The following is a 22094-nucleotide window of genomic DNA, read 5'->3' on the forward strand; positions in this document are numbered from 1 at the left end:
TGGGATTTGCAAGTTCATTGTACTTGTACCTGTTGCATTTTAAAGATTAGGTTTCCTGTCCAGGGTCATAAAATACTTCGGTAGAGAAACAGTAACTGACTTACATCAATTGCCTCTGCCTTGTTTATTACTTGCACAACAATGACAACTTCAATGCAACCAATTACCCACTCTTTATGAAGTTTAATTGTACTGTGCATGTTTGGATTATATCTAAAAGAAGGTTGTCCAGCTGATTGGTGAAGACTTGCTCACCAACGCAAAAATATCACTGGCTCAAAATAGTCTCTTCTACCAACACAGTAACTTCATCTCTTTGTGCTAGTGAGCAGCATACCACTCTGTCCAGTTCACTTCATGCATTCTTCCGCCTCTCAAGATCATGCACTAAACCCTTTTTCCTAATCAATCTTCTCATGTTTTCCTAAAAGTTCAACCTACAGATATTCAGACTGAACATGAACTATATCAACCTCATCGTCGTAATTTGGCCTGTGTTAATGGCACTACCTCTCTGTCAAATGATTTTAGAAAAATATTTTTATAACACTTCAGTGAATAAAGGCACTTTTGTTGTAAGTAATAACTGTTATTTGTATTTTTTTTCAGCTCAAAAGAACATAGAACTTGCAATCCAAGCTGAGAAAAAGGTAAAACAGAAGCAGGATGTACTGCGTGAAAGATCAGAAACATTTGAAGAAGCATTCCAAAATGACTTAGATTATTATCGTACACATGGCCATATGAACAGTATGTTTCCTATTTGCTTCTACAACAGCTTCAGTTCTCTACTCTATACTTATTACATATTAATGATAGAACTTCCACCTTCATTCTAATCTTTTATCCTTTTTCTTTTCTTCCACCTTACAAAATTCTGTTTTGGCTTCATTTCTGTTTACTCTTTCAAGGAATAATGGTCTGACATTTAATGTTCATAAAATAATTAACTTCAATTAGAACATATGTAGATGATCCACCTACTACATTAATTGAAATTCTGTTTTATTCAAAATTCTGCCTACATGTTCTAAACTTAGTTTCTTTTATGTAACCACCTTATCACATTTTCACCAAAGAATGTTACCTACTTCATCTATATACAATCTTCAAATATTCTCCTCATTCTTTTCTTCTGTTTACCCTCTGTCTTCTTTCCTCTCACACCCTCCACTTTATTCATTCTTATTTCTCTGAAACATATCAGCTAACTTAGATGGCTTCTGCAGTAAGAAAGATGGTATGAACACATGTATAGACTTGCCTCACCTTCATTTGGTCAAATTCCCTCTCAATACACTACACTTCACTCTTCTGTACTGCTGCCATCCACAATCTTTCTCTCTGTTGCACCACTTCTGTTATCACCTACAACCTTCTCTTGCATTTGTCCACTTCTGTTCTGGCCTTCCACTGTTTCCCTCTTCAGTCATATTAAATGAGCAAAAGCACACATCTTAGGTCACTGGGTACTCTCTGCACTCACAGTGTACAAGGCACCCTCCTCACACAATTCATATACTGGTACCACAGGAAAAAAACACTCCCTCTCCCCAACGGACTTTAGCTACAGTGATTAGTGAGTGAGCAGAAGTGAAATAGGGTTGAGTGTCCCTTAGTTCTATCTGAAGGACTCAACAATGTCCTTAACCCTTTAGTGTTCAAATTACTCTGTCAAGTGTAAAACTTATTTATTCATATTGTTTTGAATTAATAATATATTGTCTCATAACTTTGAGATTTTGATGCTGTTGTTGTCTATTTTTAGAATGGCATTGTAGGGTAGGTGTGAGAGGTTAGATCAGGCCAGTTTGAACATAAAACAGAAGAAATATCTGGGCCAGATATGGCCGGTTTAAACACTAAAGGGTTAATTTTGATACCATGAAAAATACATACACTATACACTGTAAAGTGGATGGTAAGCAAGTGGAGAAAACTGATGCCATGTAAAATATCCCCATTACACAAATGTAAAATGGATGGCAAAGGAGTAGAAAAAGCACAGGGTTTCGAGTTCTCTTTAGTCTTATTTTATAAACCTCTCTAGTACTGATACCACAAGAAAATGCTCCCATTACATTCTATAAAGGGGCTGGTGATAAGAAAAGCATCCAACCATAGAAACTGGGTAAAAATAACATATATGAGCTTTAGCCTATGAGAGCAGTGGTTTGCTGTAAGAAATGACTCATCCAACCAATGCCAGCATGGAAAGTGGACATAAAATGATGATGTCTTACTCTCCTTTACTCTTTTACTTGTTTCGGTCATTTGACTGTGGCCATGCTGGAGCACCGCCTTTAGTCGAGCAAATCGACCCCAGGACTTATTCTATGGATGCTTAGTACTTATTCTATCGGTCTCTTTTGCCGAACCGCTAAGTTACAGGGACCTAGACACACCACCATTGGTTGTCAAGCGATGTTGGGGGGACAAACACAGACACACAAACATATACATATATACGACAGGCTTCTTTCAGTTTCCGTCTACCAAATCCACTCACAAGGCTTTGGTCGGCCCGAGGCTATAGTAGAAGACACGTACCCAAGGTGCCACGCAGTGGGAATGAACCCAGAACCATGTGGTTGGTAAGCAAGCTACTTACCACACAGCCACTCCTGCACCTGTCTGTCTATATAACTTTGCAAACTCCTTCCACTACCATCATCAATTGGTTAACTAATTCTCATCCTGCATTTCAGACATTTATCTCACCTCTAAACCTAGTCATCACCATCTCCTGCCTAATCAAGATAAAAACAATTCACATATTCCTACTGCACTTCAAGTTAGCTCTTTGGTTGTACGTCTACTAACTCTGGCTGTAAATATTCACCTGCAACACAAACTAAAATTACTTCTTCTCTTAGTTAAAACTAAGACACCCAAGTTGTTCACTTGAAATTGTACTGCAACAAGTGAACAATACTGCTTGCAATAGTCATTCACCACCACCTACTGGGAGTCAGTTATTCATCATAACAACACTTGAAAGACAACTACTTGGAAAGCAAAGCAGGCCTTTTTGTACAATAAATAGATCCTTTGCCAAGAGGGCCTCTTTCAACTTAGCAGAATCCTACTGAACTAAATTAAAATAGTCCTTGTAAACAGCATGTCTCATAAAACCTATTTTGCTTCCAGCTTTATGGTGTACATGCAACTAAACCCCTCTTAAATATCCTACTCTCCATTACACAATCACCAAATGTAAATATTTCTGATGGTGTCCTTTTAAATATCCTCAATTTGTGTTCCTGACTTTATGTTGCCAAAATGTTCAGTTTTTCTCTGTGTACAGATCAATTCCAGTCTATGAAAAATGAGACTAATTGTCTCATTTCCAAAAAAAGGCAGCTTCTTTAATCTTACAGATTATAGATCTATTGCTCTCACTCCCATCATCTTAAAGCCACCTCTTTTCCTCCTTAGTCATCACCATTATCATTTCTGTAAATCTAAATACACAGAAAATTTCATTTCTTACATCATGGAACAGAATCCCTTCCCCTTGAAAATTTGAAAGTAGTACTGGTGACAATGGCCTCGGCAAAACTTTCAAATGCCTGGTCCTGAGAACTGGTTCTAGATTCAATCTCACTGCATGGTACCTTGGGCAAGTGTCTTCTTATTTCTTTATTGCCCAGAAGGGGCTAAACATAGAGGGGACAGACAAACGGATTAAGTTGATTATATCGACCCCAGTGCGTAACTGGTACTTATTTAATCAACCCCGAAAGGATGAAAGGCAAAGTTGACCTCGGCAGAATTTGAACTCAGAACGTAGCGGCAGACGAAATACTGCTAAGCATTTCACCCGGCGTGCTAACGTTTCTGCCAGCTCGACACCTTCTACTGTGTTCTTCTACTTTAGCCTTGGGCTGACCAAAGTCTTGCGAGTAGATTTGGTAGATGAAATGAAAGAAGTTGGTTGTGTGTGTGTGTGTCTTTGTGTATGTTTGTTCCCCACCACTACTTGACAACACCAGTGTTGGTGTGTTTATGTTCCCATATCATTAGCAGTTCAGCAAAAGAGACCAATAAAATAAGTACTAGGCTTTAAAGAAAAATAGATCCTGGAGTTGATTTGTTTGACTAAAAACCCTTCAAGGTGATGCCTCAACATGGCCACAGTCAAATAACTGAAACAAGTAAATGATAAAAGGAAACTGTCAAATTCTATTAACTTGTCAGCTTTTGGGAGTTTCCTTTCATTATACCATATACTAATGTGTTCTCTCTCTAACTTACACTTTATCAATTTTGGTGTAATATGAGATTTGGTTATTGTTCAACCACTGCTTTAACTACTTCTATGCAGATGATACCACTCACTGTCATCTTCTGCACATTATTCAAAATACACCGATATCCAAAATACAGTGGAGAAGGCTAGCCACTGGATTTGGTTAAAAAGAGACGATGAGCGATGGCTAGAGAAATATTGAGCTTTGTTTTTAATAACCAGTTGATCTAGCAAGCAGGGCCTCATATCAGTGAGGGGGGCCGGTGCGCATTGATGCCATCGAGAGGTAGGCCCCGAAACGGCGCGCATTCTCTCCTGATGACCCCATACACTTGCTGGTTTCTGGTATGTGGAGTTCTCGACTGGTAGCACTTGCATGCGCAAGTTGTTTGCAAGACATCAACATACAATAAAACCATCTACATTTCAATTATGACATAACAGCCTTGTCTCCTTCAATAGCACCAAAACACAATCACTATGTACCTCAAAGAAACATTTTTGTATCATATTTTTTCTCCATGGTGTAACTAGCTTAATATCACATTATTATCTTTAGGATTTATTTTAGTTTGTAAACATGAATTTTCATGTCACTGGAGTCAGTAAAATAAAGCACCAGTAATATTCTTTGAATAGGTTTGATTGTACCACTCCCTCTCCATCATTTATTTTGTACCTAATCAAAAATAAATCTTTTTATATGAAGACTGGCTTTATTTTCAGGACTTCCAAATGGTGAAGGAACAAAGAACCTGGATCTTAGTGATATTACACTGGACCAAGATGAATCTGGTTTGGCAGCATTTTTAGCATCCACTGAAGTAACTCCTTGTAGTGAGAAGGGACTTCTTGGCATATCTTTCTCCTCTAATGTAGCAGGAGACATTACTTCTCCTTCAGATGTTGACCTTTTGACCCCTATGACACCAGGCAGTGAGTGGGGAGCTGCTGATGAATCATCAGCATACAGTGAGACCGAAGGGGAAAACCAACCACCAAAGTCCGATAATTCACAATCTGTTAATCCAGAGGCTGATGAATCTGTGACAGATCACTCTACTGGAGATGAAGATGCAAATCTACAAACTAACCCAGCTTTATGTAAGACAGAGACCTTTCAAAATGAGGATTCTGTAAATTCTAACAAATGATTCCATGCAGAATTTGCTAAGACTGAATTTGTTTCTTTTCATTTAACAATATTAAATATTTCTGAAATTAAAACTGTCATTAAACAGTACAGTTAATAAACTAATACATATCATGCATCCACACTTTTGCTTTTCTTTTGTTTATTCCATCCTTTGGCCATTATTTTGGTTTGTTTTCATTACAGGAAGAGGAAGCCCTGTAAGTATTAGCAGCATAAAAGAAGTGAATTGATTTCAATCAACAATTAAAATTGGGTTCTGGTTGCTGGAAATTGCATCTCTTCAATATTCACCACTTATTAATTATTATACTAAGTACACCATCAAACCTTATGACAAAGTTATGTTTTGGAACAAGATTTATATATGATAGAAACTATTATTAGGGTTATAGAGTATAGCATGTAAGCAACATTCTTTATATAAAAACGATATGTGTAAAGACATTCGAGCGAGATCGTTGCCAGTGCCGCTGAACTGGCTCCTGTGCAGGTGGCACGTAAAATACACCATTTTGAGCGTGGCCGTTACCAGTACCGCCTGACTGGCCTTCATGCCGCTGGCACATAAAAACACCCACTACACTCTCAGAGTGGTTGGCGTTAGGAAGGGCATCCAGCTGTAGAAACTCTGCCAGATCAGATTGGAGCCTGGTGTAGTCATCTGGTTTCACCAGTCCTCAGTCAAATCGTCCAACCCATGTTAGCATGGAAAGCAGACGTTAAATGACGATGATGATGATGAAGTGAGTGATATGCCAACCAGTGCATGAAGAACAGTTAACAATCTGGCAAGTATTTTCACCAATTAGATTAGTTGAAATATAAGCAGAAACAAACTGCTGCCAAATTTGATCTTATAATGCATGAGCTGCTAATCCAGTTGTATTGTGTTTTTGACAACTTCAGTGTTACTTGGAAATGAAATGCAGTGTTGTGATATTCAAATTTTCCTAAAAGAGTTCTGAAAATCCCGCCTAAACTATTTACAACCATAAATGAAAAATTAAAAGGTATGATGATAGCATAGTCATGAATTTAAATTTTACTAAACTATTTTTTTTAAAGCTTAGCTACCAAGTTACTATTTCCACTTCACAGCGAAGTAGAAAGAGTACTCCAACAACTATCAAAACAGGATCTACTAGAGTATGAATATTCAAATTTACTAAACTATCCAGCGCATTTTGGCATGGCAAAATATTAATGATAAACTATAACAGAAAAGAAAAACCAGCGATCATTCGATAGTAGTGCGCTCCTTGTCAACCAGTACCTGCTGATTGTCAACCATTAGTCAGCTGGTCAACATGTCTTTGTTTACATCAATTCAGCAATTTCCATAAAGAAAGAGGGAAAGGGCGTTAGTCAGCAGGTAGCAGAGAGAGTGATAAGTGACATGTGTTTTTAAGAGAGAGAGAGAGAAAGTGAGTGCCTGCTGTCTGCTACCTGCTGACTAACGCCCTTGGATCTTTTTTAAAACGGGGGGGGGGGGGGGGGGGGCACATTTTTCATTAACGAAACACTTTGAAACTTGGAACACTGGTAGAATGTGTCATATAAAACATCTTTTTCTCTTTTCTCTTAGTCTTCTTTAAAAAAAAAGAAATCCATAAGTTATTCCATGTTAAAGTTGTCGTATTTCTGTAATTTCAACCAATCACTGACGTCCATTCAGCCGATATACATTAAGTGCCGACTACATAAACAAACGATTCTGAAACAATTAACCCTAACCCTAAGGTTAGGGTTAAAGCAAATAAAACGAAGGTATGGAGATTAAATACGCTTTACATTGCTTAATCAGCCAAAGGAGTAAATGTAAACAACTGAATACTTGTCAGTGATTGGTTGAAATTATTGAAATTAGACAATTTTTTACATGAAATAAATTCGAATACAAAAATATTTTTCTGTTCTATAACACAAAATAGATAAGTATACGAAGTTTGAAAGTCTTTCGGTACCAAAAACACTACGTAAAACATTAATGAAAAATGTGGCCCCCGTTTTAAAATAGATCCACGCCCTTTCCCTCTTTCTTTACGGAAATTGCCGAATTGATGTAAACAAAGACATGTTGACCAGCTGACTACTGGTTGACAAGTAGCACACTACTATCGAATGATCGCCGAAAAACCAGTTATTATGGGCTTCTAAATCACCTAAAAATGAAAGCGCATAAAAATCAAAATTACACAAACTCATCAAAAAGTAAGGTTTTTTTTCTTCTTTGAAACAATTTATTCCAGTCCAAGCTAATAACTGCACACAAACATTCATTCAAAAATGGCGGGGAAAATGTGACATTCAGTTTCATCAATAATTGAAACTGTTTCCATTTTTTATATTAGAGTGAATTTCCAGTGAAAAGATTCTGAAAATGCTTGTAGAGAGAAAGAAAGAGAGAGAGAGAGAGAGGTAGAATCTGTTCGAAGACAGATAGGAAATGTTGAAAAGAGAAGAGAGCTAGATGTAGGTGGTGCCACAGCAAAAAGTGTATGACATAATGAAAGAAATTAATTACTCAGCTTCCATTCTACTCACTTCCATTGTGCTACAGATGCTGGACTGAAAGAAAGAGACAAACAATGAATAACAGTTTAGTGTGTTTTTTTTTTTCGATTTCCTTTCTAATGAATGTAGTTCATTTCTCAGAGACAGCAGCTAAGAGCCCCCAAACTGTCAATTTTCAGATGTTCCCCAATACAGGGTTTCAAGAGACAGGAATGGCAAGTGACCTTTTAAACACAGAAAAAAGGTACAGACTAATGGCCATTATACATATAATAGCCATTCAAAGAATGCTGAGGTCGTCTGAAGACTGAACAGGTTTTTAAAGTTTTCACAGCAATCACTCACAGGGGCAAGATCTCATGGCAGTAATTGGTCACTTGATAAGCTTTTCTTGTTCATCATTGACATATCCACTCTATTGGGAGTCACATGACCAAAGGACTCTTTAATGATGTATTGGGCAGTTGCTCGGCGGCCTAAGAAAGAAAAAGATAAATTCAGGAAGTTAGAAATTAATTTATTTTATTATTCATCACAATTCATCATCATCATTTAACGCCCGTTGTCCATACTAGCATGGGTTGGACAGTTTGACTGGGCTTGCACACTGGAAAGCTGCGTCATCTTAGTGGAAGATTCATCACAATTATGAAGAAATAATTATTAATCTTTTATATATATATATATATACAAATACAAGGTGGTATCAAAAAGTTTCTGGACTAGTTCTGTAGCATGCCAACAGATGGCATCATACGGTTGCGAGCTAGGAGTGACCTTCATGAGGCAGTAACATCGTTCTTTACTTTACAAGTTTTGAAATTTGTGTTTTTGTGATTACATGTTTGCTGTTGTCTGCCATTTTGTCATGGAGAGGAACAAAGAGCCAACGTGAAATTTTGCGTTAAACTTGAGAAGTCTGCTACACAAACATTGAGCATGCTTTGGCAAGCTTACAGCAATGAGGCAATGGGTCGTGCACCATGTTTTCAGTGGCACGGGTTCTTCAAAAAGTGGAAGAACATCCCTGGAAGACCTGTCATGAGTGTCACCCCCAGAAATGTGGTATTGTGCATGGAAAATTTATCCCTCCAGAGCCAGAGTGTCAATCGAAAGTTCTGCTGTGATGTTTTGAAGTGTTTGAGGGATGACATTCGGTGAAACCAACACAGTCTGTGGAGCATGAAGAACTGGATTCTTCTTCGAGCTCTCCTTACTCATGAGTTTCTCCTCAAAAACATGGTATCACTTCTGCATCCACCCTTTTCGCCAGATTTAGTACCTGCAGACTTCCATCTCTTCCCCAAGATGAAAATGCAACTCAAAGGTTGCTCTTTTAATGCCATTGTTGAGATCCAGAGTGAATCACAGAAGGTCCTCGACTCGCTTATGGAAAGGGACGTCCAAGTTGGATTCCAGAAGTAATAGGAATGCTGGGACCAGTGTCTGCTGCACAAAGTGGACTATTTTGAAGGAAATGATGTTAAAACTTAGGTGAATAAGTTATTTTTTATTAAACATAACTAGTCCGGGAATTTTTTGATACATGAGAAAAAAGAAAAAGAAAATCCAAGCAATTTTAGGACAGAAATCAAACATTAGTTAGTAACCTGTTATTTGGTACAGTATACCAAAGTCATAGGACATCATAATCGTCATTTTAATGTTCACTTTTCCATACTTGCAGGAGTTGGACAGAATTTGTTAAGGTGGAGTTTTGTGCAGCTGGATGCCCTTCCTGTTGCCAACCCTCACCTATTTCCAAGTAAGATGATATTCCCCATGACATGTTTTCACAGAAGATTGGAAGTGAAGTACACCACTTGCATAATGGTGACATTCATTTACATCTATCATATAAAGTCAAAGAAGGAGAGAGTAACATACACATGCAAACATATATCTACAACGGGCATCTTTCAGTTTCTGTCTACCAGATCCACTCACAAGGCTTTGATTGGCCCGAGGCTATTATAGTAGATGTTTGTTCAAGGTACCACACAGTGGGACTGAACCTGTGACCATGTGGCTGGGAAGCAAACTTCTTACCACACAGTCACGCCCTTCACCTATAAAAAAAACTGGTTGTATTTGAAAGATCTTGGCAACACATTCATCAGGTGACAGAAATTATGAATACTGGACAACATATCTTGAAGTTAAAATGCAATTTGGCTGAAAAGTGTTACTTTGCAAATTTAAATACTTGCAATTTAAAACCTTGGGACATAACTAAAAAACAATAGTTATACTCATATATTTCCCAAGGTTTTCAACTTTTAAACAAATGTGTAATTAATTGCAAATTTATACATCTGATTCTGGAAAACGCAATATGCAGCAAAAACTTCACCCTCAAATGTAGAGAATGCCAAAAAAACAAAAAAACAACCAAGATCAGATAATTAAGATGCATTACTTTTGTAATGAAATTTGGTATATTCGCTGTGATAAGCTATATCTTTAGAACTAAATATCAAATTAAACATGTATATAAGTTAATTATATATTTTTATCAGGTTCAGTCATTGGATTGTGGACACCACCATGGGGCACCACCTTGAAATGTTTAGTTGAACAAACACAAATAGATGTGCACATCATCATCGTTTAATGTCTCCTTTCTATGCTGGCATGGGTTGGACGGTTTGACATGGAGCTGGCCAGACTCCAATTGTCTGTTGTGGCATAGTTTATACAGCTGGATGCCTTTCCTAATACAAGCCATTTAACAAATGAGCTAGGTGTTTTTTATATGCCATTGGCACAGGTACTTTTTATATGCCACCGATACCAGAAACAAGTCTGTATGTGTGGAAGACTGACTTTACTTAGCTTGAAACATCTTATGAAGTAACACGTACACACATACATTTATATCTATGTGAGTGTGTGTGTGTCTGTGTTTGTTCAGCTAAACCCAGATAAGAGAGAAGGATGAAGGTATCCTCAAATGAAACATCTAACCAGAAAGCTTGCAACAGAGCAGATGGACTCAATTAAACACCTCCAAGGTGCCAAGTAGTGGTGTTTAAACCAGGCACTGAATTAAGTTTACAACATATAAAATACAATCATACTGCATCTGTCAATAAGCCTGTTTCTATAAAACATATACAAAGACAAGTACAGCTGCTAACTTTTCTCATTGTACAAAAAAATCTACATATATCTGTAGGAAAATGGACTTTTGTGTAGTTAAGACATTTACTTTCGAGCTATGTGGGTTTGGGCTGAGCCCCACTGTGTGGCACAATGGGCGAATGTCTTCAACTATAGCCCCACAAAGTCTTGTGAATGGATCTGGTAGATAGAAATTAAAAGCCTGTTGTATATTTGTGTGTGTATATGTAACCACATGTGCTTTTCTCAGACTGTTCTTTTCCTTCTCTCCGGACCTTCCCACTTTCCTCTTTCAAATGGAGTGCCATGCTCAAAACATCGCCCTAATACATTCATTGTGTATAACCTTTTGACTTTTGTTTGTGTTTTTATTTTTTTGATTTGCCTGTGTTTATATATATATATATATATATATATATATATAGGGGTGGAGGGAATGTGTCTCCTTATCTTGACATCAAGTGATAGTTGTAAATGAATGCCATCATTAATCAGTTGATATCTATTTCCAGTCTTTGGTCAAAACATGTCTGGCCATGGGGGAAATATTGCATTACTTAGAAACAGGTGAGAGTTGGGAACAGAAAGGGCATCCACTATGGAAAATCAGCAGGTATGGAAAAGTGGACATTAAAAGCAATATTGATGACAGACACATTACAATGGTCAGAAATATTACACATGCTAACAACGTAGAGACCCACTGATTGTAACAATTAAGAATATTCCATTTTGCTTGAGAGTTGCGTTAAATCTAAAGCAGTCAATCAGTATGTATTCTAAATACAAAAAATTGTCTGTTATTTTTTTTCAGGTCATACAGAAATTGACCAAAATGATAAATTAATTAAAATATACTTCAGCACAGGCTATTGTTTTCTTAGCTGGATACAACATTAATGAATACACAATCAATAATTCGGAGAAAGGAATAAATTTGTATCTGTGCTTTTTTAATTGCAGATCACTTTTTAATTTTCCATGAAATTAAAAAAAGCTTTCTGTGGGTATGTAGCAGGTTTCTTGAGTGTGTATGTGTTCTACCCAACACAATATCATATAAAATACTGCATTTCTGTAATATTAAAATTGTAGTATTTAGGTGAAGACACATGGTTCAGTGGTTAGAACATTAGGCTTATAATTATGAGGTGGTGAGTTTAATTCCAAAACTCAGCTGTGTGTTGTGTTCTTGAGCAAGACTTAGTTGTAGAAATGAGTTGTGGCATCATCGGTGCCAAGCTGTATAAACCTTTTCCTTTCCCTTGTACAACATTGTTGGTATAGAGAGAGGAGGTTGGTATGCATGGGCGACTGCTGATCTTTAACAAAAATTCTTGCCCAGACTTGTGCCTCAGAGGGGAACTTTCTAGGTGCAATCTCATGGTCATTCATGACTGAAGGGGGTCTTTACATTACTTTGGTATTTAGCTCATTAATTTAACTCTAAGAGTAAACCAAACACATACAGACAATGAGGGGGCCATTACACATTTGCTTGACCTACTAGAAACAGCACTCAAATCTTCAAATCATATCCTACAATCTTAAACAAAGAAGGATACATTAGACACTGTGACCCTGATATACAAAACGACAAGATGGTCAAAGCTGGACAACCTTTGATCTTAGGTCTTCTTGAAAAGATTTGAACAACAACAAAACATACTAGGTCCCTTTTCTGATAATCTGTTATATTAGATACATGTTTATTTACCTTCAATGAGATCAAGATAGAGCTTTAGGCAATACATCTGGGCTGGGAATGGCTGGCATATTAATTGACTACTCTGTAACATGAAAGAAACACAAAAATTTAGTGGAAATAGAGTCAGTGATTTTCTTCCAAGAATGCAACTAAACGTATAAATATTAAAAATGACATTCTGAATTCTTTCTAGTTTTACAATTATTGGAAACAATTATAAATACTGCTACATATAGCTGTTCCAATTATAAAGTTTGTTGTCAAGTAAAATGTGGAAACATGTGGAAATAATTAAATGAAAAAGAAAAAAAAAAAATTTTAAACCATTTCAAAGGAATTACTTTGAAATGTAATTCAAAGTGTTGCTTAACCCTTTGCTTGTTCTGTGTATCACATGTGAAACACAGAGTATATTTTCTTGGCATCCATACATCATCTATGATACAGATATATTTTCTCGGCATCCATGCACCATATATGATACACAGGATATATTTTCTCGGCAGCCAGGCATCATATATGATACACAGGAAATATTTTCTCGGCAGCCAGGCATCATATATGATACACAGGATATATTTTCTTATTTCTTTATTGCCCACAAGGGGCTAAACATAGAGGGGACAAACAAGGACAGACAAAGGGATTAAGTCAATTACATCGACCCCAGTGCGTAACTGGTACTTAATTTATTGACCCCGAAAGGATGAAAGGCAAAGTTGACCTTGGCGGAATTTGAACTCAGAACATAAACACAGACGAAATACAGCTAAGCATTTCGCCCGGCGTGCTAACGATTCTGCCAGCTCACCGCCTTTTCCTTGACGTCCATATATCAGGATATATGATACACATTCCCATTCTTTTTCAACCACCAGAGTAACTTGGAACTTATGAAAATAAATTTTTATATTACTCAGAATGTATGAAACAAGAGGTAACTAAAAGTATATAAACAAGCATGGACGTTTAGGACAAACTTATAAAAATGCTTTGAACAGGCAGAGGATTAAACTCTCCTAACTTGCATTGCCAAAAAGAAAAGAAAGAAGGAAAAATTCAAATAAATCTAAGAATATATGCTTACCTCTCCTAGGTGTTTTAGAGCTTTGCTATATTCCCCACTAATAGCTAATGTTGCCGCAAGGTTGTACAACAACACAGCTTGAGCTTTCTGTGGTTTTGCAGGCGTCCATGATACTAAGGCTCCTGTAAAAGATGTTATGATAATTAATACATAATACACATAGAGTGTAGGTGGGTTTGATCCGTTTGTAACCATATTTCTTACATAATAAATTGCTGTTTCAGTTAATATTTAAAACACTGAAGAATTTTGAGGGATTTAGTAAACTAACTTTTGCATGAATTAGGGTAATTAAGTTGATGTTTGGATTATAACAGAAGTTTCTTATAAAAAAAATTGCACAGGAGAGCAGGAGTGGCTGTGTGGTAAGTGGCTTGCTTACAAAATCACATGGTTCCAGGTTCATTCCCACTGCGTGGTACCTTGGGCACGTGTCTTCTACTATAGCCTTGGGCCGACCAAAGCCTTGTGAGTGGATTTGATAGACGGAAACTGAAAGAAGCCCGTCGTATATATGTATATATATGTATGTGTGTGTGTGTATATGTTTGTGTGTCTGTGTTTGTCCCCTCCCCACCAGTATCGCTTGACAACCGATGGTGGTGTGTTTACGTCCCCGTAACTTAGCAGTTTGGCAAAAGAGACTGATAAAATAAGTACTAGGCTTCTAAAGAATAAGTCCTGGGGTTGATTTGCTCGACTAAAAGGTGGTGCTCCAGCATGGCCGCAGTAAAATGACTGAAACAATTAAAAGAGTGAAAGAGTAGGTGTGGCTGTGTGATAAGAAGTTTGCTTTCTAACCATGTAATCTTGGTTCAGGCCCACAGTGCAGTACTTTGGACAAGTATCTTCCACTATAACCTCAGGCCAACCAAAGCCTTGACTGGATTTAGTAGATGGAGACTGAAAAAAACCCATTGTATATCTAAACATGCACACTCATCTTTCATCTTTTATTTGTTTCACTCATTAGACTGCAGTCATGCTAGGGCACTGCCTTGAAGAATTTTAGTCAAATGAATCAATGCCAGTACATATTCTATCAGTCTGTTTTGTTGAACTGCTAAGATACAGGAGATGTAAACACACCAACAATGGTTGTCAAGTGGTGGGGAGGAATAAACACAGACACAAAGACACACACACACACACACATATATATGAGCTTCTTTCAGTTTCCGGTTACTAAATCCGCTCACCAGCTTTGATCAGCCTGAGGCTATAATAGAAGACACTTGCTTGAGGTGTCAAGCAGTGGGACTGAACCCAGAACCATGTGGTTGGGTAAGGGAAGCAAACCTCATGTCTGTGACTATAATATATGTATGGATATAGCTATGCATGTGTGTCTTGTGTTGGTTTGTTTATGTTCCCTTAACTTAGCAGTTTGGTAAAAAGAGACCCATAGAATAAGTATCAGGCTTAAAAGTAAGTACTGGGGTTGATTTGCTCAACAAAACCCTTCAGGGCAGTGCCTCTGCATGGCTGCAGTCTAGAGACAGGAACAAGTAAAAGATAAAGGTTTAAATTAAAATATGAACACTTTGAACCAGGTAGTTTTTATATCCAACAACCAGAGGCAGTCTCAGGTTTGTGGGTGTCCGAAGGGAAAATAGAAAGGCAAAAATAGGTCTTACCTTTAGTCTCAGTAGTGTCTGCCAGATCACGGTCACTTTTATCCATTTTGTCATTTTTATCTATTAAAGTAAATAACACTGGTCAGGTTATACACAACATTACCAGTTGATAATGAGATTAATTATATGGAGTAAATGTAAATTATAGAACTCCGTATGGAAAAATAGATTACTTTGTATGCTTCAAGAGGGAGCAACAATCAATCAATCAAGCAAACAATCAATCAATCTATCTAATCTATCTCTCTTTATACATCATCATCATTGTTTAACGTCCGCTTTCCATGCTAGCATGGGTTGGAAGATTTGCCTGAGGACTGTTGAAACCAGATGGTTACGCCAGGCTCCAATCTGATTTGGCAGAGTTTCTACAGCTGGATGCCCTTCCTAATGCCAACCACTCAGAGAGTGTAGTGGGTGCTTTTTACGTGCCACTGACACGAAGGCCAGTCAGGCGGTACTGGCAATGGCCATGCTCAAAATGGTGTATTTTATGTGCCACCCGCACAAGAGCCAGTCCAGGGGTACTGGCAACGATCTCGCTTGAAAATCCTTATACATATATAGGAGAAATTATGATGAACACAAGTTTGTATGATTTGTTCCCTATGTACATTTCAATATTGTGGTTATTTGGAACCATAGCATTTGATGTTCCAAAAGCAGTTGGATGCTTTAACCACAACAAATCAGCAGAGGAACAGATTTATTGCATTATATTACTGAGGTCGAATGTCTAACTAGTGTTTATCATAATTCTTTTTACATTATCTATGTACACAATGAACAGTTATACTACTCAATATAGTAGTAACCCAAGCAATATACTAAAGGCAAACTGAACGTACATGGAGCTCCAAACTCAAACAGTAGCAGTCGTACATCTAACAGTACACACAACATATTATATATATATATATCCTTGTGAGTAGGTGGGTTTGGTACATGGAAACAGAAAGAAGCCTGTCACACACACACACACATATATATATATATGTGTATATATCTATATGTGTGTGTGTGTCTTTATATCTGTGTTTGTTCCCCCATCACCGCTTAACAACTGGTGTTGGCGTGTTTATGTCACTGTAACTTAGCAGTTTGGCAAAAGAGACTGATAGAATTTGTTGTGTTACCTCTGTTTCTTCATATTACTAATGGTGGGTAGGATGTCTTGTCTATATTTTCATTTACAAATTCAAATTTGTAACAACAGTTTTCTCGAACATTTTACAAATAGCCTTCTTACAACTTAATAAATTATGATACAGAAGTGAAATCTATTTTCACGGAAATGAGTTATAGCTATTCATTATTTCAAATCTCTGATGACAATCTAAGTGATATATATATATATATATGCCTGAGACACATGCAGAAAGTATTCAAGAGGAAAAAGATCATACCTTGGTCCGATTTCTGTTCCTGTGAACAAACACTGACATCCTTACTGTACTCTGGATTCAGATGTTGGATGGCATCAGCTATTCTGTCTAGATGTACCAATGCTTCAGATGCATATAAGTGCGCAAGGTACCTGTAAGACAATACAGAATATTAAACAAATTATTTTACTCATTTCTTTCAAATGATCACACATTCAATTTTTCATACTTGCCTAGGTTGGATGGCCTCAAATAGCCCCAAATTTTCAAGTATTGTTGAAGCTACTCTGCTTATATTTACAATTTTCAAATAAATACTGACTTGACATAAAATAATAATTAACAAGACTGTTACCTGTGTTTTACCTTTTGAAATGAGAGGGATATTTAGTTGCCTACTAGGTTGACTTTGGTAAGTTAAGTGTTTTTACAATGACATATGACAAAAGCACTGACAGGAATCATTATCATTGCCTTTTATGGCTGGATGCCATTGTTGTTACCAACCCTCACCTGTTTCCAATTTTTTCATGACATCAAGACAAGGAGACACAAACACACACATGATGAGATTCTTTTAGTTCCTAACAAATCCACTCACAAGGTTTTGGTTGGCCTGGTGCTATTGTTGCACTTGCCCAAAATGTCATGCAATAGCACTGAACCCGAAATTATGTGGTTGAGAAGCAAACTTCTTAACCAGACAGCCATCTCTGCACCTTAAATCTTAAACTGAATCTATTCTATTATAAGCTTATAGATCAGACGGTATCATTTTTGCTTTCATACTCTATAGCTGTACCAACTCTATTCAAGAAGCATCAATGTCTATCTAACAGTCCCAGTAAAAAACATCTTTCAGGGAGATAACCCTAGCACTGCATATTGCTATATCCTTCTGTCCTCCAGTATATGATAATTGTTATTATTCCTTAGTAAGTAGAGAATTATAGGAAGCAGTAAGTTACTAATATTCATCTGTAATTTTCAGTTAGGTGTGTTGTTTTTGTTTTCTTAATTCTTAATTTCTGTTCTATTCTGTACAATAGATTGGGTCATCTCTACATATTTCCAGTAGCATATCAGTTCTTTAGTGAGAAATGGTTATTCAATCTTTCCTCATTTCTGTACGAAAGGATGCTGTGTATGGTAATGATGTCTCCCTTTTTGTCATTGATCAATCTCAGCAATCTAGGATACCACCATCTCCTCTATAAATCCCTTTAATTCACCAAGCTATATTTTCAGAATATCATGGAACAAAGCAAATTAACTGAGTAATCAAGTAAGTTTTTTTCTCAATGATGTTAGTATTAATTTAGAAACCAAAGAAATGAATGAAAGTTACCTTTGTGCTCCAGAAAGACGTGGTTGGGAAAGTAAACTGTTGGTGTAATTTAGAGCAATAAGATGGTCGTTGAGACACAGAGATACATAGGCACTAGCAGTCAGAATTGAACACCTGAAACAAGGAAACAAAATTAAATTTTGCAACAATTTTGTAGTTAGCAGAACTAACAAGGGCTTGGAAGTCACTATATCCCCTATTTCAGTAACATTTTCATTGCTTCACCAAACATAATATATATTTTTTGAGTATAAATAATATAATTCTACACAATGTCATTCATATCAAACTCTACTACAGTTTTAAGGAAGAGCCAGAATAGTCACAAGTTGCCGTATATTATTTCTCTACCTGTTCTCGGTATCAGCTTTTACACTTTCCCTTTCCCCATCCTATTAGTCATGTTTTATTTTCTACTTATTTATTACAATGACAAGGCAGTTAACATGTCACTACCTTACATGTTCTTTACTATTTTTACGTCATACAATTTGTTCACTGTCTTGGTCGCTGCTTGTCTTCTGTCCTCTTTGTTTGCTGCCTTACTCTTGTATTTTGTAGAAACACAATATGGATACAATTATTTGAGTAGGTTTATATGTATGAAGCAAGAAAGAAAACCAGCATGTTTGAATATTTGTTTTTCTATATTCATTCACATGGCAACCAACACCAAATAAGATAAGGTTCAGTCATTTCAAAATTAAGATTTTACAGAAGATGTTATTAAAAATTATGCTGTCAGTATTTGAGAAATGTGATATATCCGAGCAGGCAATGTTATGGATGTAAACTGCACCAAATCCAAAGAATAAATTATGAAAGAGAATTAGAGAGAGATCTAACAAAAAGAAGAAATATATTTGGTAAGAAAATGACAGATCATCATCATCATCATCATCGTTTAACGTCCGCTTTCCATGCTAGCATGGGTTGGACGATTTGACTGAGGACTGGTGAAACCGGATGGCAACACCAGGCTCCAGTCTGATTTGGCAGAGTTTCTACAGCTGGATGCCCTTCCTAACGCCAACCACTCAGAGAGTGTAGTGGGTGCTTTTACGTGTCACCCGCACGAAAACGGCCACGCTCGAAATGGTGTCTTTTATGTGCCACCCGCACAAGCCAGTCCAGGGGCACTGGCAACGATCTCGCTCGAAAATCCTACAGGAGCCAGTCAGGCGGTACTGGCAACGGCCACGCTCAAAATGGTGCATCTCATGTGCCACCCGCACAAGAACCAGTCCAGGGGCACTGGCAACGATCTTACTTGGCTTGCCGGGTCTTCTCACGCACAGCCCATTTCCAAAGGTCTCGGTCCGTAGTCATCGCCTCGGTGAGGCCCAATGTACGAAGGTCTTGCCTCACCACCTCAGCCCAGGTCTTCCTGGGCCTACCTCTTCCACGGGTTCCCTCAACTGTTAGGGTGTGGCACTTTTTCACGCAGCTATCCTCCTCCATTCTCACCACATGTCCATACCAGCGCAATCGTCTCTCTTGCACGCCACAACTGATGCTTCTAATGTTCAGCTTTTCTCTCAAGATACTTACACTCTGACGGGTATTCACATTGACATTACACATCCAACGGAGCATACTGGCTTCATTCCTTGCGAGCTTACGTATGTCCTCAGCAGTTACAGCCCATGTTTCACTGCCATGTAGCATGGTTGTTCGTACGCATGCGTCATACAGTCTGCCTTTTACTCTGAGTGAGAGTCCCTTTGTCGCCAGCAGGGGTAAGAGCTCTCTAAACTTTGCCCAGGCTATTCTTATTCTAGCAGCTACACTTTCAGCGCACCCACCCCCACTACTAACTTGGTCGCCCAGATAGCTTTTATTCCATATACCTAGAAGAAACTTTAATCTTAACCAAATATGACATTTTCATAGCATCTAGAGCTAAGAAAATTTAAAGCATATTTGAAAAAAAAAAACCAATAAAACATATGAATATCATTCGACTACGGTAGTCGTCGAATAATATTCTTAAGGCCGCAATTTACTCACACACAGTATCTTCAGAACTTTGTCTTTATTTCAGTTCTTAACCAAATTGAAAGCTGTTAACATTTTTGAAGAGGACTGGTCCCTAGCTACATTTTGGCAAAGTTTACACCGAAATTTGTAGCAACATTATAGGAGAGTAAGTAATGCCTCCAATCAAGTTTAGATCTAAATAACTTTTTTATTTTAAAAGCAAAATATATTTATCTTAGCTTCAATGATAGAAGAAAGCATGAGGAATTTCATAGTTTTGGTCCCATGCAACAAAAATTTGATCAAAAAAGTTGTGAGGTAAAATATCATGAAAAAAATATAAGGCAAAAAATTGGATTTAAGTATAATTAACTTTTTTTATTTTAAAAACAAACTAATTAATTAAGCTTAAATGATAAAGCTCAACTCGAGGAATTTCATGGTATCAATCTCATGCAATGAAGTTTTAAAAGAAAAAAGTTATGAGTGTTTGTTTCTCAAATTTGAGGGTGACAATATAGCTCCATACTTTTTTATGAATATAGTTCTATAAGGGGACTTTTAATATATGTCACCGGCATCATTAAGGTAAGGAAAAAAATTATCAATGACATCGCTCATTTGCAATTATGTCATCTGTATTAATGCAATTATATCATGTAAACACAGTCCCGTAATATCTGAGACGAGAAAGAAGTTTTAAAAGAAAAACGTTATGAGTGTTTGTTTCTCAAATTTTTATGAATATTGTTCTATAAGGAGACTTTTAATATATGTCACCGGTAATTTTCAATAAGGTAAAATCTTAAATTATTAATTGATACATTATTAGTTCTTTTCTACTCTAGGTACAGGGCCCGAGATTCTTGGGGAGGGGGCCAGTCCATTAGATCGACCCCAGTATGCAACTGGTACTTTATTTATCGACCCCAAAAGGATGAAAGGCAAAGTTGACCTCAGCGGAATTTGAACTCAGAATGTAGAGAGACGAAATACCACTAAGCATTTCGCCTGGCATGCTAACGTTTCTGCCAGCTCGCTGTCTTTGACACATTATTAATTAGCATAATAGCACAGCCTGGAAAAAACATGGATTATATGGAAAAAATGTAAGCAAGAGAAATAATATTCTTAAGATTATAAACCTGGAAAAGTACAAGACAAGTTATTACACTTGGAAAAGTTCAGGACAAGTCATTACATCTAGTAAAGTACACAACAAGAAAATTTTTACTTAAAATATTACAGCTAAGGATAAAATTTGAATATTAAAAATTATTTGATTTTAATTTACAAAGTAATATTATAATTAAAAAAATGATTTTTTTTAAATGCAAAAAATATTTTGACTTATTTTAAATTTTTAATAGAAGTAACAAGTAATAACAAATAAAAGTAATAACTTGTAATAAAACTTTTAGTTTTAATAAAAGCTAATATTTTCTAAATCTAAATATTTTATTTGAAATTTTATCCTTAGCTACAATATTTTAAGTAATACTTTTCTTGTTGTGTACTTTACTAGATGTAATGACTTGTCCTGAACTTTTCCAAGTGTAATAACTTGTCCTGTACTTTTTCAGGTTTATAATCTTAAGAATATTATTTCTCTTGCTCACATTTTTCCATGTAATATACTTCTTAGTATAGAAAATAGATAATAGAGGAGGCTGTTAAGGGAAGATCTATATTTACAGTTGAAGTAATAATATCTAAGTGGCATTTAAATGCAAAAGTAAAACCTAGTAGCAAAGGAAAATAATGCAACAAGTGGGAAAATATGTACTTCAAACATGCCTCCCACCAACTATTTTGAGGAGTTAATTCTTAGTTTACTCTGAAAACACATTTCCAAAATGCAGTCCATGCTACAAGTACAGCTCCAGTGAATTACAAGTATCCTG

General features: G+C 36.7%; 2 protein-coding genes across 3 annotated transcripts in view; one reads left to right on the top strand and one right to left on the bottom strand.

The window, feature by feature from the left end:
• The window catches only part of LOC106882601 (dysbindin-A), a 33703-nt gene extending 28174 nt beyond the window's left edge, over positions 1 to 5529 (top strand). For both annotated transcript variants that reach the window (XM_014933349.3, XM_014933341.3), the window contains exons 6-7: positions 610 to 750; positions 4979 to 5529. In XM_014933349.3, the coding sequence (XP_014788835.1) occupies positions 610 to 750; positions 4979 to 5406 (569 nt within the window). In that variant the 3' untranslated portion in view covers positions 5407 to 5529. The remainder of the gene's footprint in view (positions 1 to 609; positions 751 to 4978) is intronic.
• A 2096-nt stretch (positions 5530 to 7625) lies between these two features.
• Positions 7626 to 22094, bottom strand: part of LOC106882617 (CCR4-NOT transcription complex subunit 10) — a 36965-nt gene continuing 22496 nt past the window's right edge. The window contains exons 12-17 of the mRNA XM_052970704.2: positions 18211 to 18324; positions 16884 to 17014; positions 15478 to 15537; positions 13841 to 13962; positions 12763 to 12835; positions 7626 to 8398 (exon numbers count right to left, since the gene is read on the bottom strand). Of these exons, the coding sequence (XP_052826664.1) occupies positions 8280 to 8398; positions 12763 to 12835; positions 13841 to 13962; positions 15478 to 15537; positions 16884 to 17014; positions 18211 to 18324 (619 nt within the window). The 3' untranslated portion in view covers positions 7626 to 8279. The remainder of the gene's footprint in view (positions 8399 to 12762; positions 12836 to 13840; positions 13963 to 15477; positions 15538 to 16883; positions 17015 to 18210; positions 18325 to 22094) is intronic.

The sequence above is a fragment of the Octopus bimaculoides genome, chromosome 1, assembly GCF_046866305.1.
Source record: "Octopus bimaculoides isolate indiv1 chromosome 1, ASM4686630v1, whole genome shotgun sequence".
NCBI lineage: Eukaryota > Metazoa > Mollusca > Cephalopoda > Octopoda > Octopodidae > Octopus > Octopus bimaculoides.